General features: G+C 30.8%; 1 protein-coding gene across 1 annotated transcript in view; it reads right to left on the bottom strand.

The window, feature by feature from the left end:
• LOC114328113 (polycystic kidney disease protein 1-like 2) overlaps positions 1-20139 on the bottom strand; it is a 311210-nt gene that overhangs the window by 241637 nt on the left and 49434 nt on the right. Inside the window, exon 5 of the mRNA XM_050644966.1 lies at positions 11377-11590. Coding sequence (XP_050500923.1) covers positions 11377-11590 — 214 coding nt within the window. The remainder of the gene's footprint in view (positions 1-11376; positions 11591-20139) is intronic.

Raw genomic sequence — 20139 nt, 5'->3', positions numbered from 1 at the left:
ACCTACGAACATTTTCCTAAGCTCAAATTGTTCCTTTTGAGTTCTTCTATCATTTTTGTCAATTAAAGTATAAATGTTTCTAGCTAAAATTTCTCTTATAAACAAATAAATGTACAATTTTTTAAAGAAAATTATAACTTCAAACGGGTATAACTTTAAAATAAATGAAGATAAAGCAATTTAACGAATTCTGTTTGGAAGCCTATTAATTAAGCTTTAAAATAAGACCTCCTAAGGCTCATTTTAATGCGGAGAAGCCGAGTTACGATAGATAAAGCTTCGAAAAATACTTATTTTGCAATTTGCAATTTGCATTGTGCACTAATTTTACAATATCTTGATTTCTAATTGTTGGATTTAAGTTTAGTAAACTATTTTTTCTTCGTTGTTTATTAAGGGACAAATTTTATTCGAAACATTTTTTTCTATCTCTTTTAGTCTATGAACCGGAGCCTTATAAACAATTTATAAACAATTAAATTGTTTATAACAATTTTTTGACCACTCGGATCAAAATACACCCTCGAAATTCGTAATCAGCAGCCAAAAAATCCATAAGAAACCGTTGAGTTTGTCCATCAGAATTGAAAAGGACACGGTGACCTCTATTTGGCGCCTAGACTATACATAGTTATAACCGCAAACCCAATGAGTTCTGAAGCTATTTTCTTGTGGCATTTTTGTAATTAACTATTTTTAACGGGAAATAAGCCAAAATTTCACTAAAAAAAATGATTTTATTAACGTTTAGACGTCCAAATCGGATGCCGTTGTCAAAATACAAAAAATATTAATAATATAATAATAATTTAATAAATAGGAAAAATTCCTCTCATTGCAGTGAGAGGAATGCATTGGCTGTATACCATAATAAAAAATTTACTAAGGAAGTAAAACTTCTCTTGTAGGTAGATGGTATATAAATTTATTAAAATTTTTTTCTAAAAAGATTCAAGTTGGATTAAAGTGGGTACATCACTAGTACAAAACAAACGGACTAATCAGTTTTCGGACTAATCAGTCCATCATCAGGTTGAAACTTCAGATCCAAAGTAGTTGGAACTAGCTACATAGTTAGGTCGAATGCCCTTAACATTAAAAAAATTAAGCCATTTCGGCTACAACAATGTCGACAATAAGTCGATGTTAAAAGAAAATAACTAATTATCCAACTTGGATCTTTTTAGAAAAAAATTTTAATAAATTTAGATACCATCTACCTACAAGAGAAGTTTTACTTCCTTAGTAAATTATTTAATAATAATTTATTTTTAACATTAATATTTTTTTGTATTTTGACAACAGCGTCCGATTTGGACGTCGAAACGTTAATAAAATCACTTTTTTAGTAAAATTGTGGCTTATTTCCGATTAAAAATAGTTAAACCCAATGAGATGTAAATGTAGCTGGAGGGTCAGATAATAAAACAAGCGATGGAGTTTAAATATCTAGGGATCGCACGATCTAGCTACGGAAGGCTCGAAACAGACGTGGAAGATCAAGAGATAAGAGCAAACAGAGCCGCAGGTTGCCAGAATGACACAATATGGAGAAATAAAAATATCGGAAAAGAAATGAAAGGCAGAATTTACAAAACAGTCATCAGACCAATAATGGCATATACAGCAGAAACACTACCCGACACAGAGAAGACAAAAATATTGCTCGAAACAGCGAAGATGAAGACCCTTCGAAAATCGATGGTAAGACTCTATGTGACAGAGCTAGAAGTATAGATATACGATGGAGATACAAGGTGGACAACATTAATAACTGGGTAGGAATCAGAAGAATAGAGTGGAATGACCACATAAGCCGAATGAGAACAAATAGAGTAGTAAGGACAGCGAGAGACGGTTCCTCAATAGGAAGACGATCAGTGGGAAGGCCACGAAAACGAACGATAGAACGACAACTTACAGCAGGCACATTGAAAAAACAGGCAGAGTCGGCAAAAACAGCATTTTTTTATCATGAAATGTTAATTACTAAGTCTTTTGTCTCCAATAAACGCCGTATTCTGCGTAATGCGTTATAACAGACGTTGTATACAGCTGTTGTGGGTCGCAAGCATCTTGGCGTAGTTATTATAAAACATTTGAGGCTGATTTAAGGTCGGTTCTCACTATTCATTCCGTTTATTTTCCCTACCCGTTCCATATACCTCCCATTAAAATTCGATTATCTTTTAAACTACCTTGTATAATAATACAAAACATTAAAAAAACAGACATCGAGGAGAATTCAAAAATGTAAAAAATACAGAGTGTCCCATTAAAAAAACAAAGTTATGAGCAACTCTGGTATAACCAGAAGTAGAAAATAGATAAAAATATTTTCATTAAATTGATCACTCTTCAAAACCTCTCAATTCCAATTTTCATGATTCTGTGGCCTTTAGTTCGCGAGATATTTCTAATAGGCCGTTTATCTGTATCAAAATATTAATAACATTCAAACCGCCAAAAATAATATAATACAGTGGACTGAAATAAGTGTTACCCCTCCTAGTCCAGGGTAATAAGTTTTTTTCCATGACACTTGAACAGCCAGGGTACTGAAGCGTTTTTTCGACAGGTAATACCTATAAGAGCTAATTGTAAGTATTTCCTGCGTATGATCTGGCGGCCATTTTTATTTATTAACAATTAAGTGTCAAAAAATGGCATTTTCAATTTTTTTTTCAAATCAATGGAAAACAGGGAAACTTATGGTTTTTTTAGTACAAATATCTTCGAGATTATGGAAAAGCTTTAAAATTACGTATTACAAAGTTTGATATACTCATTTATTGTTAATATAATTGCGAAAAAAGTTCGGAATTGCAAAAAAAATATTTTCGCAATAACTGTTGTAAAAATTAGTGTACAGCTTTGAAATTTTTGTCAAATAAGGGTTATTTGGTGTTTAATATGTTTTCAAAGCGATTCATTCAATTGTTTAAATTTTATTCAAATTGTTTATCACAGACAGCATTTTTTTTTTGGAATAACATAAGTCAGAAGAAAATGACGATGGAGCCATTCCACAGGTGTCAAATGAAAGAGCATGAGCTATGTTTTTAACTTGGTTAAAAAAAGTGAATAAAAATGCTTTATTAGTAATAAATAATTATGCAAATGTATCGTAAATATTTCCTTATAAACTTTTTATTTTGTTACATAAGAAATTCTACATATTTATTACAATTTTTTATCAATTATGATATAGATAACATTACTTGGTAATTGTGCACTTAAAACAGGGTAAAAAAGTTAATTTTTTTGGAAAAAGTTATTCAAAAAGTTTATAAATTGACGATACTTTTGCATAATTATTTATTACTAATAAATGCATTTTTTATTCACTTTTTTAAACCACGTTGAAAATATAGCTCATGCTCTTTCATTTGACATGTGTGGAATGGTTCTAAGTTCATTTTTTTCTGACTTGCAAAAAAATGCTCTCTGGGATAAACAATTTGAATAAAATTTAAACAATTGAATGAATCGCTTTGAAATTTTTATCACATATTAAGCACCAAAGAGCCCTCATTTAACAAAAATTTCAAAGCTGTACACTAATTTTTACAACAGTTATTGGGAAAATATGTTTTTTTGCAATTCCGACATTTTTTCGCAATTATATTAAAAGTAAATGAGTACCTATATCAAACTTTGTAATAAGTCATTTTAAAGCTTTTTCCATAATCTCGAAGATATTTGTACTAAAAAAGTTTCACTGTTTTCCGTTGATTTGAAAAAAAAAATGGGAAAATGCCATTTTTTGACAGTTAATTGTTTATAAATAAAAATGGCTGCCAGATCCTACGCAGGAAATATTTATAATTTGTTCCTTTAGGTATTACCTGTCGAAAAAACGCTTCAGTACCCTGGCTGCTGAAGTGTCACGAACATGGTGTATTTTTGTCTTATTACCCTGGCCTATCCTTATTAACTTATTTATTTTTCGCACATAAGCAAAACTGTGGGACAGGCCGATTTTTAAAATAATTGTAGTGTATTATAGCATCAATGTTTCGAACTTTACACGATCCCTTTTCACGTGACAGGCATAACTTTGATTTTTTTAAAAGGGGAAAGTACATCACGTGACACCTCAATTAAAAGCATTTGAAATACTGCTTACAAAAATGTCTGATACTTTAATCCTTTTTGAGAGAGTAGGTGCAAAATTTCGGTCGAATTATTTTAAAATTAATTAATTTTTTTCGAATCCTGAGAAAACTAATAACTATTTTTGAAAAATTTAAGCGCAGAATGAAATATTACAGTATTGTCGAGGGTCGAAAGTCCGTAGGAATTTCTATAATGTTTATTGTAATAAGTCACAGGGGTAAAAAAATTAGAAAATTTTGCCTAATTTTTAATTTTAAATATATCAATCAAAAGAAACTTTCTGTAAATTTTAAGGGATTTTTTTGCGCCTACGCTCCCAAATAGGATCAAAGTATTATACATTTTTGTAATCAGTGTTTCTTTTTTTCTCCCTGTTACTTATACCCTTTCGGCTGTCGGATTTGGATTTAGTTTAGCTACCTATTATCTATTTCTTTTCCATTTAGAGAGATCACGTTCCATGTCGCTATTCCTATTTGTTTTGATTCCTCATTTAAAAAATTAGTACTTGATTTTTCATTATTGCTATTACTACTACATCTAGTTATACTACCTATACTTCCAATATTTCCACTACCCATCCTATTTCTATTATGTTTAACATTTTAATTCCTAAACCTAATCTTATCACTAATCAAGTCTATATTTTTATTTTTATTGTCCACTGTATTCGTAATTTCCTTGTTTTCTGATCCTTGTCTGGCCTCTACTTCGTCTCTTCTCAGTCGCTCTGCTAGTTTTTTGGACTCGCTACCTCCACTACTCCACTACATTTTCCTCATTGTAGTTCCATCTCCATTCCTTACCATCCACTGTAATTTTGTAGTACCCAATTTTCACTGTTTTTCCTTTATCTCTCATCTCCCTTGATTTGTCTCTTAGAGATTTCATTTTTTCTCTCTCTTTTTTTGTAAGGTCCTCTCTTATCCATATTTTCTTGGGTTCAACATTCTTTAGTTTGTTCCTATTTCGTAGAATGGCTGTTTTTTCTTCTCCGTTTCCTAGTTCTATCAAGCAGTGCTGCTGAATCGCCAGTATCTATTTCTACCCACTAATAATTAAATTATTTTTCCTTTTGTCTTCTTTATCCATTATTTTTATTATCCGTTGGAGTTCTTTTATATCTTCTGTTACCTTTTTATTTTCTTTTTTAATCAATACATTTTCTTCTATCAAGTCTTGTCTTTCTTTAGTCCATTCATTTTTTATTTTTTGGATTTTTAGTTTTATATTATTTATTTCTTCATTATTTTGTTTTATCTCTTCTTTCAGTTCTTTTATATCACTTCTGGTCTCCTTATTTTCTTCCTTCATTTCTGTTTTAAGTTTTTTATTTCTGTTTTAATCTCCTGCTTCAGTTCTGCTAATATTTTCTTTATTTCATCCATTTATTGTTTTTTTTATCGTCTTTTTAGGGTGTTTTTTTAATGTTGACTTACTTTTCTTAAATTCTTCCTCTTCGTCAAACGAATTATCATGCTCCGGTTTGCTCCTTTTATTCTTCATTCAAGTGGGATTATACCCGTAATTTTATTTTATTTAAAGTTGGCGTCAGGAAGTGCCTTCCACCTTGACGGTTCAGAGAAAACACTACCTACCAACTTTAATTTAATTTATCTTCCACCTGATTAAATTTTACAAAGCCGTCCCTGACTTTTATGTTTTTTTGCTAAATGGCTGGTCTTAATCTATTCTCGACAAGTTTTTGTTCATGGTTTATTTTAATTAGTTTCTGATTATATGCTTAAATATTAGGTATTGGATTTTTAATTTTATAAATATTAATCAATGCATGCATTAATTTACAATTTTTTTTAACGCTTTTGCGTTGTGTCTTACACTGCACTTTGTTTAACCATTTATCTTATTTTTAATATTTTATTATTTGTTTATACCACTTAATTTTTGATTTTTATGAGAGCTAAAGTTAGTCCAGAAAGCAACTGTGCATTGTGCATCCGCTAGGAAAAATATTCTGATTCGGATTTTTTACACAATCTTACTCAAAAAGGACTCCTTTTAACAAATTTGCATGTTGCCAGGACCAAAAGGTGGTAAAAAATTTTTTCTACGAGCGTGCAAAAATATCTGCTTTCGCGAACGTATTTTAGTTTAGAAAGTTTCACTTTTCCGCACGCGTGTTACTTTTCCGCACGCCTGTTACTTTTCCTCACGCGTGTTACTTTTCCGCACGCGGTTTTTACTTTTCCGCACACGTGTTAATTTAGATATGTTAATGTGGCCTTAAAGTAATTATAATATATGCAATAAACTAATATTTAGATATTATTTACTAATTTATTTCAAATATATCTTATTGTGTACCTGTTTTAATGAAATTCGATGAAATAAAATTATTTTGACATAATATTCGAAAGTCAAATCGGTAGACAATAACAGTAGTTTTGAATCCTCGTCATGGAAACCAAGATTGCCGTCGTGCTAACCCATTATATTAAAAGTTTAGTTTTGACAACCTTGTCAAAGAATTAATTTGTGTATGTATTTTCATATTAATTAAATTAATTGATTAAGATTTGGTAATTTTTTTAAAGACTCTTAGAAAAAATATTTTCCCTAACTCTTGCAGAAAGTCTCTTTTCCGCACTCGACTGCTTGCCGAACTCCCGCTTCGCATCGTTCGGCAAACTGCAGTCGCGTGCGGAAAAGAATGACTTTCTGCACTTGTTAGGAAAATAACTATTTTAAACGTTTTTTTTTTTTGTTTTTATTTTTTTTTGCATTGAAAAAAGTTTTTTTTAGATTTTTTGGATCATTCCAAACAGAAAAGGTCGTTGGTGACTTTTCTCTAAAAATGATAGTTTTTGACATATAAGCGATTAAAAATTAAAAAATTGCGAAATCGGCCATTTTTAACCCTCAAAAACTATGTGAAAAAATAAAAATTTGAATGTTGCCAAGGTAGTTAGATATTCTTTAAACATCGATTGATGAAATCCCGAAGAGTTTGTTGCAATACCATATTCAAAATTCCTTTGTTTTTTAATTGCTAATCAACCGTGCGCGACACTATTTTCCACCGACAGTATAATGCAAATGAAAGGAATTAATTCGTTATTTCGGAAACCTGCGACTTTAAGGAAAAATCCCGAAACAAATCGATTTTTATTTTTAAGTTATGATATTGCGGCATATATGGTATACTAGTGACGTTATCCATCTGGACGTGATGACGTAATCGATGATTTTTTTAAATGAGAATAGGGGTCGTGTGCTAGCTCATTTGAAAGGTTCTTCAATTATCTATTCAGTTATATAAACATTTACATAATTATTTATAGAGGGTGTCCAAAAATTTTTTATTAAATTAAATTATTTGACAAAAAAGAGGTAGAAGGACACCCTGTATAAATAATTATGTAAATGTTTACATTACTGAATAGAGAATTAAAGAACCTTTCAAATGAGCTATCACACGACCCCTATTCTCATTTAAAAAATCATCGATTACGTCATCACCTTCAGACGGATGACGTCACTAGTATACCTTATATGCCACGTGGAAAATAGTGTCCCGCACGCTTGATTAGCAATTAAAAAACAAAGGAGTTTTAAATATTGTATTGCAAAAAACTCTTCGGGATTTCATCAATCGATGTTTAAAGAATATCTAACTACCTTGACAACATTCAAATTTTCAGTTTTTCACATCGTTTTTGAGGGTTAAATATGACCGATTTCGCAATTTTTCAATTTTTAGTCGCTTATTTGTCAAAAACTATCATTTTTAGAGAAAAGTCACTAAAGACCTTTTCTATTTGGAATGATCCAAAAAACCTAAAAAAACTTTTTTCCATGCAAAACAAATAATTTTAGGAAAAAAACAAGGAAAAACGTTTAAAAAATTTTTGACCACCTTTTGGTCCTGGCAACATGCAAATTTTTTAAAAGGAGTCCTTTTTGAGTAAGATTGTGCAAAAAATCCGAATTAGAATATTTTTCCTAGCGGATGCGCAGTGTCTTTCTGGACTAAATTTTCAAGTTGTTCACTTTCGATTTTCAGGACCGGACCCTAATCTGTATTTCAAAAGCTTTTAAATGAGGTGTCACATGATGTAATTTCCCATTCAAAAAAATCAAAATTGTGCCTGTTACCTGAAGAGGGATCGCGTAAAGTTCGAAACATTGATGCTCTAATATACTATGAATATTTTAAAATTCCACTTGTCCGATAGCGGAGTCACTGAAGGTTTTCACCGCCGATTTCTTTCAACCTTCACTGATTTTCATGAAAATTGGTGAGTAGTTAGAAGATACTTCAAGGAACAAAGGTGACATGATGCCAACTTGCGCTTTTACCCTGGGGGTGGATGCCACCCCTTCTCGTGGGTGAAATTTTTTTATTAAAAACAATAACAGAAATCGATAGATGGGCAACTTCTAAGCAAAATTTGTTGTATAAAGTTATTAACATAAATCAATATTTTTTGAGTTATTAAATATCAAATATTTTATTTTTTCTTAAAAAAAACTGCATGTTTTAAAGCTGTTTTTCACGTATTACTCAAAAATTATAAGCTTTTGTAAAAAAGCTATTATTACCAAAATTAAAGATAATAAAAAATTTAATACACTCTCCACTTAAAGAACTAAACTAATGTTATTTCAAAGTGAGCTATGGGTAACTGAATGTACATTTTTTCGACGAGTACTCAAATCTATGTATTCAAGCTTACATAACGGGAAAACGATACATTTTATAGAATATACTTGTTAAGCACTTGTCAAAGTACTTCCGAATCCTATCAAATGAGCTCCAGTAGAAGTTAATAGCATCAAGATTAAGCAAGTTATGATGAAAATAAAAGAACCCTTTCGATTTTTTTAGGAAAAAGTGAAAAATGAAACATACGTCGTTTCCACAAGAATTAAAATTTGTAGTACCTAATCCTCACAATAATTTCTTTAGGTTAACATAGTTAATGATTTCAACAATTTTAACCGGTTTAGAATGCATATTCTTGAAAAAAAGATATAATTTAAACAAATTATAATTTTTAAAATTATTGTACTTTTCATTTTCTTTTGACAATAACTCCAAAAATACTCAATATACGTAAAAAATTATACATAACTAAATTTTAGTCTTTTCTGTTACAAATACTTTACCCATTTTACTATTTCCGTAGAGTAAAAAATAACCGAAATAGAAACGTTTAAAATTTCAATTTTGCTGCGAAAACCATGTAACCGGGGTTATTTAACCTTTTATTTTTTTTTAAAGTAAGAGGTTTAAGACTAATTTTGACGATTTTTAATAGCTCTTAGAATCAGCTTTTAATTAGTTTTTAGATGAATCTGAAATCTTAAAAATAAACGGAGTTATTTACAAAAAAACAATAACATTTTTTTGAAATAATTTTAAAAGATACATTTTGAAACATTTTTGGTGCATAAATTTTAATGCTATCAACTTGTTCGAGGGCTTATTTGATAGATATTTTTATGAGCTTTGACAAATGTTTAATAAGTTTATATTATAAAATTCATCATTTTCCCGGTATTTAAGCTTGAATACTTAAATTTGGGTACTCGACGAAAAAAATATACATTCAATTGCCTATAACTCACTTTTAGTTAACATTGAAAGGTTTTTATAGCAAGGAGTTTATTTGATTTTTTATTGGTCTCAATTTTTATAATAATAACTTTTTTGTAAAAACTTATAGTTTTTGAGTTATTTATGAAAAATCGGTTAAAAACATGCATTTTTCTTACGAAAAATTAAAATATTTGATCTTTAATAACTCAAAAAGTTTTGATTTATTTTAATAAGACGGACGACGACGACGTCCGTCGTAATAGTCTAGTCGCCAGGGGGGGTACAACGGCCTCCTTAATTCAGATGGACTTACCCAAGTTTTTTTTATAAATTTTGACCCGTACAATACGAATTTTTTGGGTAACAGTTGATCCGGATGTCGATAAGATTGTTATAGACAAAGAACTTGAGGAATTACATAACAGCGATTTCTCGCAAAGCAAAACATATTTTTGTATTTTTTTGGGTCATTATAAGCAAAAAATATTCCTACAAGTTTTTTCGTAGAATGCATAGTTTTCGAGATAACCGCGGTTGAACTTTCAAAAAATCGAAAAAGTGCAATTTTTGAACCCGAATAACTTTTGATTAAAAAATAAAGTAGCAATACTGCTTACCGCATTTGAAAGTTTAAGTCGAATTATACCGGTTTTGATTATTTGCACTGCTAAAAATTAATTCTTTTATTGTTAAACTAATCTATAAACACATAGTGTTTCCCGTGCCTAATACATGCGTTTTAACGCATGCTACGTAGAAATTGCCTCGCTTGCACCTGTAGCTACTCTACCTACTCGTTCGATTTTAAATGAGAAATCATTGAAAACATCACTCACATACTAGGTGTTTATAGATTAGTTTAACAATAAAAGAATTAATTTTTAGCAATGCAAATAACCAAAACCGGTATAATTTGACTTAAACTTTCAAATGCGGTAAGCAGAATTGCTACTTTATTTTTTAATCAAAAGTTATTCGGGTTCAAAAATTACAATTTTTCGATTTTTTGAAAGTTCAACCGCGTTTATCTCGAAAACTATGCATTCTACGAAAAAACTTGTAGGAATATTTTTTGCTTAAAATGACCCAAAAAATACAAAAAGATGTTTTGTTTTGCGAGAAATCGCTGTTATGTAATTCCTCAAGTTTTTTGTCTATAACAATCTTATCGACATCCGGATCAACTGCTACCCAAAAAATTCGTATTCTGCGGGTCAAAATATATAAAAAAAACTTGGGTAAGTCCATCTGAATTAAGGAGGCCGTTGTACCCCCCCTGGCGACAGGACTATAATGGTATACATTTTTATTTTATTTTAATAACTTTACATAACAAATTTTGCTTATAATTTGTCCTTCTATCGAATTGTGGAGTTATTTTTAATAAAATAATTTTCACCCCCGAGGAGGGGTGGCATCCACCGCCAGGGTAAAGCGCAAGTTGGCACCATGTCACCTTTGTTCCTTGAGATATCCTCTAACCACTCACCAATTTTCATGCAAATCGATGGAGGTTCAACGAAATCGGAGGTAATAGCTCATATCCACCTTCAGTGACTGCACTACCAGCGTCTTGCTTATGTGCAAAAAATAAATAAGTGAATAAGGGGTGAGGGGATAACACTTATTCCAGCGCACTGTATGAACATATATTTACTTATAATAATAGTATGTTATATTATTGCTATACAAACCTTCTCTTAGAGCTTGTTTACAAAAGTTTGACAACGCCTCATTGTTTACCGTGCAGCTCCATTTGTATGAAAGCTCTCCAGGAGAATTTTCTGGAGATTCGGTGTCTATTGACTCACTTCCATCCAAAATGATATCTTTACCTTTTTCCCATGTTAACTCTAATCCGCCTTTTATTATAGGAATGGGTATATCTTTTTTTATTTCAAAGAGACACTATCAAAATAATTTTTGTTATAGTAAATGTTAGAGAATATTAAATATAGATATAAAACCATCGATAATTACCTAATTATAGCCCAGTCTAGTATAGGCCTGGATCCCGCGTACCAAAAAAAAGTTTATTAATTAGGGGAGTGAATATAGATTTGCACTTCGGAAAAAATCAAACAAGATAGAATTTTTTGTAATTTCATTAAGAAATGTTTAATAAACAACATATCAAAAAGTTCCACCCAAAAAGTGGGTGCTTCATTTTTTATTAAACAAATGAACTACGATATTAGATGTTTTTTTAAATAACATGTGTAACTAATACAATTTTTCTTATTAAACCCTAGATTTTGCACAACTTACCTTTCAAGCATCTTACTAAATGATGTTTCATTCAAAAAAAATCTCAAAAATTTAATTCAAATGATATGACGTCTCAAAAAATGTAATTTTTGGAATCTTAGTAGTTTTATAGAATTACCACCACTTTATGACGGTATTACTCAAGCTGCTTGAACAGATCTATTACATTTTTGAAGTGCTTTTTTAAAGCTTAGGATGTAATATTTAAAATGCACTAGATTATTTTACTTTAGAAATGAAATAGACTATTTCTTTGTGAGAAAATTAAGAAAGATAACAAAAATGTAATACAAAAAACGAAAATTACCAGCTAAAAAAATGTTTATACAAAGTGATCAAAACTTTTTTCTGTAAAACTTACCTAAAATACATTTAATAATAAGCTTCAACAATAATAAATGTTCAGCAAAAAAATTTTTTTATCTCTTATACAGTAGGTATGTCTGCGTAACTTGGAACCTATTGATAACTTTTTTATTACCAGTTTTATGAAAAAAAGTTATTCCTTATAAAATACGCTGCATCGTATATAAGGTAAGATGCAATCATCAAATATCAAATTTAATTAATTTTATACGAGGTATGTCAAAAAATATGAATTTCACTCAAAGGTAAAATACCGTTACATTTCACAATTGAAAATTTTCACATTTCGAAAATTGTTATTAAGAAAAGTTGTTTGGATTAAAAAAATTTGTTTTAGTGTTTAATTACATCCTTCTAATTAAAATATTGTTAATAATAAAGGCACTTAACTCTTAAGAAAAATTCATATTTTTTACATACCTTGTATAAAATTAAAAAAGTTTGAGATAAATGCAGATTTTTGTTTATATTCGGTTCAGATTTGGACCACCATCTCCATATAGCCATTTCAGCATCCTCATGCCTCATCAGTGAAGCTATGCAGTCACAAATCTGAAGGAATATAAACAATCTGACTTATTTAAGGGAAACCATCGCGAAAACAATGGTTCCACCCCTTGAGACGCATTCTAGCGACATCTCTTGTATTCAGAGGAAAACAAAAAGCCCTAGATACAAAGTTTACTACTTTTTAAATAATTAGAATAATTGAAATAAAATACAATAAACAATATTTTAAATCCAAGACTTTTCGTTAATAAACTGCTTTCTGGCTGCATCCCGTATCTCCGGATTTTACAATATATAATCACAGAGACGACGAAAATAGGAGAAAGCAAAAAGGACACTTAGGCCACGCATTTACTTTCTCTTCGTCTAGGAAAAGGACCGAAAGACAGTTTCTAAATACTCAGAACTGAGTAAAAATGGAAAAGATAAATGCAGATTTCTGTTTATATTCGGTTCAGATTTGGACCACCATCTCCATATAGCCATTTCAGCATCCTCATGCCTTATCAGTGAAGCTATGCAGTCACAAATCTGAAGGAATATAAACAATCTGAGTTATTTAAAGGAAACCATCGCGAAAACAATGGTTCCACCTCTTGAGACGCATTCTAGCGACATCTCTTGTATTAAGAGGAAAGGTAGTAAAAGGTAGTAAACTTTGTATCTAGGGCTTTTCGTTTTCCTCTTATAACGATCGGATGAACCAGAAGGATTAGGACGATATTATCCTTAGATGGAATAAAGGAATGACCGAAGATGGAAAGGTCCAATCGCCTACATTGACGAAACAATGGCCACGTTGCTCAGTCGGAAGAGATGTGGGCATGGTTCTTTGGGTTGGGCTTCTGTTACAATGATAGATGTTAAATGAATAAATAATGGTATGCGGATAGAGCTAATGGAACGATGATACACAAAAGGTAAATAGATAACATTAACTGATGGTTTGACACTTGGACTCTAAGGAAACGTAAATACTGAATACACAAACGAAAATATTGGGCGCCATTAAAGGGTACCCCCCATTAAGATAGGCAAAATGCCCTCACTCTCAGAATTCAATCTTTTTAATTTTTTTACGTTCTGTGCAATTAAAAAATGAGATAACGCGGATTTTTAGCTCGCCACCCCCGTTACGCCTCCCCCCACAGCCTAAAACGTAGATTTTTAGATTTAATTTTTTTTAGTTGGGTTGCAATTGATTTAAAATTTTTAAAAAATTCACACGTGTAACTGAGACTTTTACAAAACATGCCCATTTTTTATGGACCCTTAGGTCGAGTGTACATAACCTCAAATTTTTTTTTAACTTTTTTAAAACCTATAACTTTTTTTTGGAGAGGGCTGCAGGTCCAATTTTTTTTGCATTTTATGTATTTTATCAAAAGCTATCTCTCTGATTTTTTTCAGATTTTTCCGTCAGGTGCGCCATCTTGAAAAATCTGGAAAAATGTTTTTTTAGGGGGTTTTTAGGGATTTTCTCCATTTTATAGACTGCAACATAGATCAACTCAAGGTTTTGTTAATAGATTATGTATAATTTGAAATAAATGAGTATTTTAGGATTATCAAAAATTGGGCAAAATACCTTTAAACCTCCCAAAAACCATGTTTTTTTAAGTTATGTAAGGGTTTTTGCGGGCTTAATGATATTTTTTGAGGTCGATACAGCCTGAATATATTTTTTATTTTTTACGTTCTATATGATTTTAAAAAATTAGGACTCACCGCAATTTTAGCCCACTTCCCCTATTGCCCCTCCCCCACAGCCAAAAATGTCAATTTTTCGATTTTTTTTAAGTTGGTTTGCAATTAGATTAAAAATGTTGTTCTGAAGCTATTTGTTTGTGGCATTTTTGTAATTAACTATTCTAAATGGGAAATAATAGGTCTGGATCCCGCGTATGAAAAAAAAGTTGATTAATAGCAAGCTGAAAATTTGTTAATAGCTTAAGGGTGTCTAGTGGGATAAACTTTGATATATGGGAACACTGGAACAGGGGCAGTTTTAATTGTGGAACAGCTTAAAAATTTGGAACGGTCACACCACGAAAACGGCACATTTATTTTGTCCGACAGAATAGACTTAAACTCTCCGAACAAAGATTAAACTCTCATGCAAAAATCAGACTGCTATTTATCACCTGTCATAATTCCTGTCATTTGACATATTCTACATGTTCCACTCATTAAAACGCCCGTTTGGTGATAAATAGCAGTCTAATTTTTGCATGAGAGTTTAATCTCTGTTCGAAGAGTTTAAGTCTGTTCTGTCGGACAAAATAAATGTGCCGTTTTCGTGGTGTGACCGTTCCAAATTTTTAACCTGTTCCACAATTAAAACTGCCCCTGTTCCAGTGTTCCCATACATCAAAGTTTATCCGACTAGACACCCTTAAGCTATTAACAAATTTTCAGCTTGCTATTAATCAACTTTTTTTTCATACGCGGGATCCAGACCTATAAGCCACAATTTAACTAAAAAATGATTTTATTTTCCATCTGTAATGCGATAGAGAAAATTTGATAATCTGTGACGCACTGAAAAAATGGTTTGGGACGATCTATATAAATAAGTCAGATTAAATTAAATTATTAGAAGATTTTTTTTGCCAAGCAACCTTTTTGTTTAATTTATTAATATTTTGTATTTTGACAACGACATCTGTGGTGGACGTCGAAACGTTAATAAAATCATTTTTTAGTTAAATTGTGGCTTATGTCGCATTTAGAATAGTTAGTATCTAATTATTAAATTATAAATTACAAAAAATTCACACGCAGAGCTGAGGCTGTTACGTCTATTTTTATGGACCCGAAGGTCGAGTGTACATATTATAACCTCATTTTTTTTGTATAACTTTAGTATAACTGTAGGTACGTATAACTTTTTTTGGCGATGGCTGCTAATTTTTTTTTTTGTCTTTTGTGTATTTTACAAACCATCTACGTTTGGCTCCTAATGCAAATAGTCCACGCTGTATGCTTGTTCCGTTAGGTAAATTATTCCGATTAATTTTTTTGCACAAACTTACTCAAAAACAGGTCCTTATAACAAATCCACAAGGCGCCAGGCAGTACCGCGATCGGAAAATTGTTTAAACATTTTTTTAAACGAATTCAAAAAATCAATTTTTTCACTTCGGACAAATTTGTTTTAGATTCTCTGGATCAATCTGAGCAAAAAAGGTATCTTGTGATTTTTGTATAAAATTGACTGTTGTCGAGTTACATGCAATTTCAAATTTGAAAAACGCGAAAATGGCCATATTCAAGGCTTAATAACTCGATTAAAAATTATTATTATGAAAGTCATAAAGTGAATAACTCAAAGTTTAAAGCCCCCCTACAATAGCCTAAAGAAAATTTTGTCATTATTTTATTGCTAACTATTATTTATAATCATTAAAAATGAGCGCTAAGCATGTATTGAACCGGCCGTCCGCGAGAGAGAGATATACAATATTTATTGGAAGTTTGAAAAAAATATCGATTGGAAGTCAAAAATACGTTTTAAAAAAATAAAAAAGGAATTTTGAGGTTATATGTATTGTACACTCGACCTACACGGGTCTATAAAAAATAGATATGTTTGTAGACGTCTCATAAAAATTTTAAATTAATTGCAACTTTAAACAAAAAAAAAAAAAAATAGAAAAATTTACGTTTTTGTGGGGGTAGGGGGGGGTGTGCTAAAAATGCGATTAGTCTTATTTTTTATTCACATATAACGTAAAAAAATGAAAAAAAAATATTCAGGCTGTATCGATCTCAAAAAATAATATCATTAAGCCCGCAAAAACCCTTACGTAACTTAAAAAAACATGGTTTTTGGGGGGTTTAAAGGTATTTTGCCCAATTTTTGATAATCCTAAAATACTCACTCATTTCAAATTATACGTAATTTATTAACAAAACCTTGAGTTGATCTATGTTGCAGTCTATAAAATGGAGAAAATCCCTAAAAACCCCATAAAAAAACAGTTTTCCGGATTTTTCAAGATGGCGCACCTGACGAAAAAATCTGAAAAAAATCAGAGAGATAGCTTTTGACAAAATACACAAAATGCAAAAAAATTGAATCTGCATCCCACTCCAAAAAAAGTTATGTTTTAAAAATTTAAAAAAAAATTTGAGGTTATGTACACTCGACCTAAGGATCCATAAAAAATGGACATATTTTGTAAAAGCCTCAGTTATACGTGTGAATTTTTTGAAATTTTTAAATCAATTGCAACCCAACTAAAAAAAAATTAAATCTAAAAATCTACGTTTTAGGCTGTGGGGGGAGGGGTAAGGGGGGGTGGCGAGCTAAAAATCCGCGTTATCTCATTTTTACATTGCACAGAACGTAAAAAAATTAAAAAGATTGAATTCTGAGAGTGAGGGCATTTTGCCTATCTTAACGGGGGGTACCCTTTTAACCTTTTTAAATTTACAAAGGAACAATTAACGATGCGTAACGCAACAACGAAATTAGTAACTCTACTACGACAAAACAACATTGTTCTTAGTCTTGAGCTGTAAATAATAAATAAAAAACGACATCGTACACTTTAACAAAACATTTATTAAAATACTCAATGAAATCTCTTAATGCTCACATAATATATGCAAATAAAACGTAAAAACGTCAACCACAAAAACAAAAATTACACAATAATTATTTAAAAATGGTTAACAAATTGCATATACATTGGTGTATTCACCAACACAATAAAACCAACAAAATACGAAATGTAAAATGTAAGTGAACGAAAACCACTATTAACTAAAAAAAAACAATGTCAAAAAAACGTCAAAAGTGAAAACCAATATTTTAAATTTCTCCGAAGAAAATATTAGTTTTTAGCGTTTTTTGTTTCATCCAAGTTCTACTCTAGTTCACCTACGATTCAGACGTGTTTATCGGCAAGAGTAAAACCAAATTAAACAATATCCGATTAAAATTTTGTCTTAAAATAGTTGTTCAAATTTGGTGGTATATAAGGAAGTTTGGATAGAGTGTTCAAAACCAATTAAATGGACCTGCAAGTCGGGGGGAAACCCCCTGACCCTGTACCCCCAGATATACCTCAAAAAAGATAAGTTTAATTAAAGCTGTAAATATGGATATTTATCCAGTCGGACAGATGACAACCTTTAATAAAAATAACATTTGCAATGAAAATAATCCGATAAGTACTGATAATAATTTATTAATTAATCAAAATTCGTCAACAAATGATAAAATCGACAATATTATGTCAAAAGAAAGAGAGGAATTTTTGTATGTAAGTACTGATTTAGGGCAATACCATATTTATGTTGAAAATAATAGAGCTGAATTCAAAGGCAAATTAAATGCTCTCAAAATCGGAGATATAATTCTCTCTAACTTCCCGCAAATAGATAACAAAATTATTAGTATTGATTCTATAGGTCGGAATAGGATTAGAATCAAGTTAAAAGATTATAAATCAGCGAATTTTCTAATAACTCACAAAAACGATAACATTTTTGTTAAAAATAACTTTGTATTGTACATTCCAAAATTTATTCGTCATAGACAGGGCGTCATTAGAGATATTGAACAAGACTTTTCGGATGCGTATATAAAAGGTAAAATAAAACCATTTGATCAACATTGCAATTTTGAAGTTTCTAACGTCAAAAGAATAAACCGTAAAGTAGAAAAAATTACAGATGAAGGTAAGTCAATAGAACATGTAGCCACTAAGTCTTGCATTGTTACTTTTAAATCTCAAATTTTGCCAAAATATATTTCTATTAATAAGGTTATTAAGGAAGTAGAACCCTACAAACAAAAGGTATTATTATGTTATAACTGCCTCCGTTTCGGTCACCTAGGTCGTCAGTGTAGAAGTAGACCGAGATGTAATAAATGTCAGGAATCCCACACCACAAAAGATTGTACTAGTACTGACTACCTACCATGTTGCTTTAGCTGTCAAGGAAATCACCTTACAACTAATTTATCTTCTTGTCCAGAATTTAAAAGGCAAAAAATTGTGAAGGAAACCATGAGCTCTTCCAATGTTAATTTCTTTGATGCAAATAAACAGGTCCCAAAAAATACATACGCCAACATAGTTGCTCTTAATACCTCTGCCATGGAAAATAGTGTAATTTCATCGACAAATTATCCCCAACGGATTCAATCTGGACTTACCCCATCTAGCATAATACAGTCTCATTCTTCTCAACCCCAATTCTCGCAGACCCAGAATTTACAACCCAAATCGTATAAAAGTAATTTTACTAATTACATGTTTTCTTCTCCTACATCTTCAAGCCCAAACAAAAGGCACAGGCCAATTAGCCCTAATCCCATTGAAATTTCAAGACAAGAAATTCTTTCTCAACCAAACTCATCTTTTGTCTCGGGATGAATTTTTAATAGTCAACATTATTTAAAAAACTCAGTTGGAGTAAAATCACAATCAGAGGAATTAAATTCAACAATAAGTTTAGTTTTAGACGTAGTTCTCAATATTATAAATAATATAAAACATACAAACAATTTTAATGTATCAGAGTCAGAAATAGTTCAATTAATTAGTAATCATGTAAACCAACCCTTGTCTTCAAATTCGCAGACATCACAAATATGAATATGCTGCAATGGAATTGTCGTTCAGCAGTAGCTAATAAAGTAAATTTAGAATATCTGCTATATCAAAATCAAATTTCCATAGCATTACTCTCAGAAACCTGGTTTAAATCAAAATACTATTATAATTTTAAAGGTTATAATTGCTTTAGATCAGATCGTGCAGACGGGTATGGTGGAACTGCCATTTTATTAAAATCAAACATAAGATGTGAAGAAATAAATCTTAAAAATAGACATTCTTTCACTCATAAATGTATTTCAGTTCAAATTTTTCGAAACAAAAATCCTATTACTATTGTCTCAGTATACATTGAACCAAAAACCCAGATATCTGAAAGACAATGGCTGAAATTCTTTACAGATATTCCTAAGCCTTTTATTATTGGTGGAGATTTTAATGCCCACAGTATCGCATGGGGCTGTGAAATTGAAGACAATTATGGTAAAAAACTTTTAGAAAGTATTTATCATTGTAATTTGATATGTCTGAATGATGGGTCGCCCACATTAGCAACTAGTAACAGTCCATCTGCTATTGACTTAACATTTTGTACTCAAGATATTTCAAATTTTTTAACGTGGAGTGTCTTACAAGATCCTCATGGATCCAATCATCTTCCGATTATCATAAACATGGAAACAGATAATACAACTTCATCTCCAACTGAAAACTTTCACAAGATCTGGAATCTTAACA

This window comes from Diabrotica virgifera, chromosome 2, assembly GCF_917563875.1.
Source record: "Diabrotica virgifera virgifera chromosome 2, PGI_DIABVI_V3a".
In the NCBI taxonomy this organism is placed as follows: domain Eukaryota; kingdom Metazoa; phylum Arthropoda; class Insecta; order Coleoptera; family Chrysomelidae; genus Diabrotica; species Diabrotica virgifera.
This window is presented reverse-complemented; position numbering and strand designations above follow the sequence as displayed.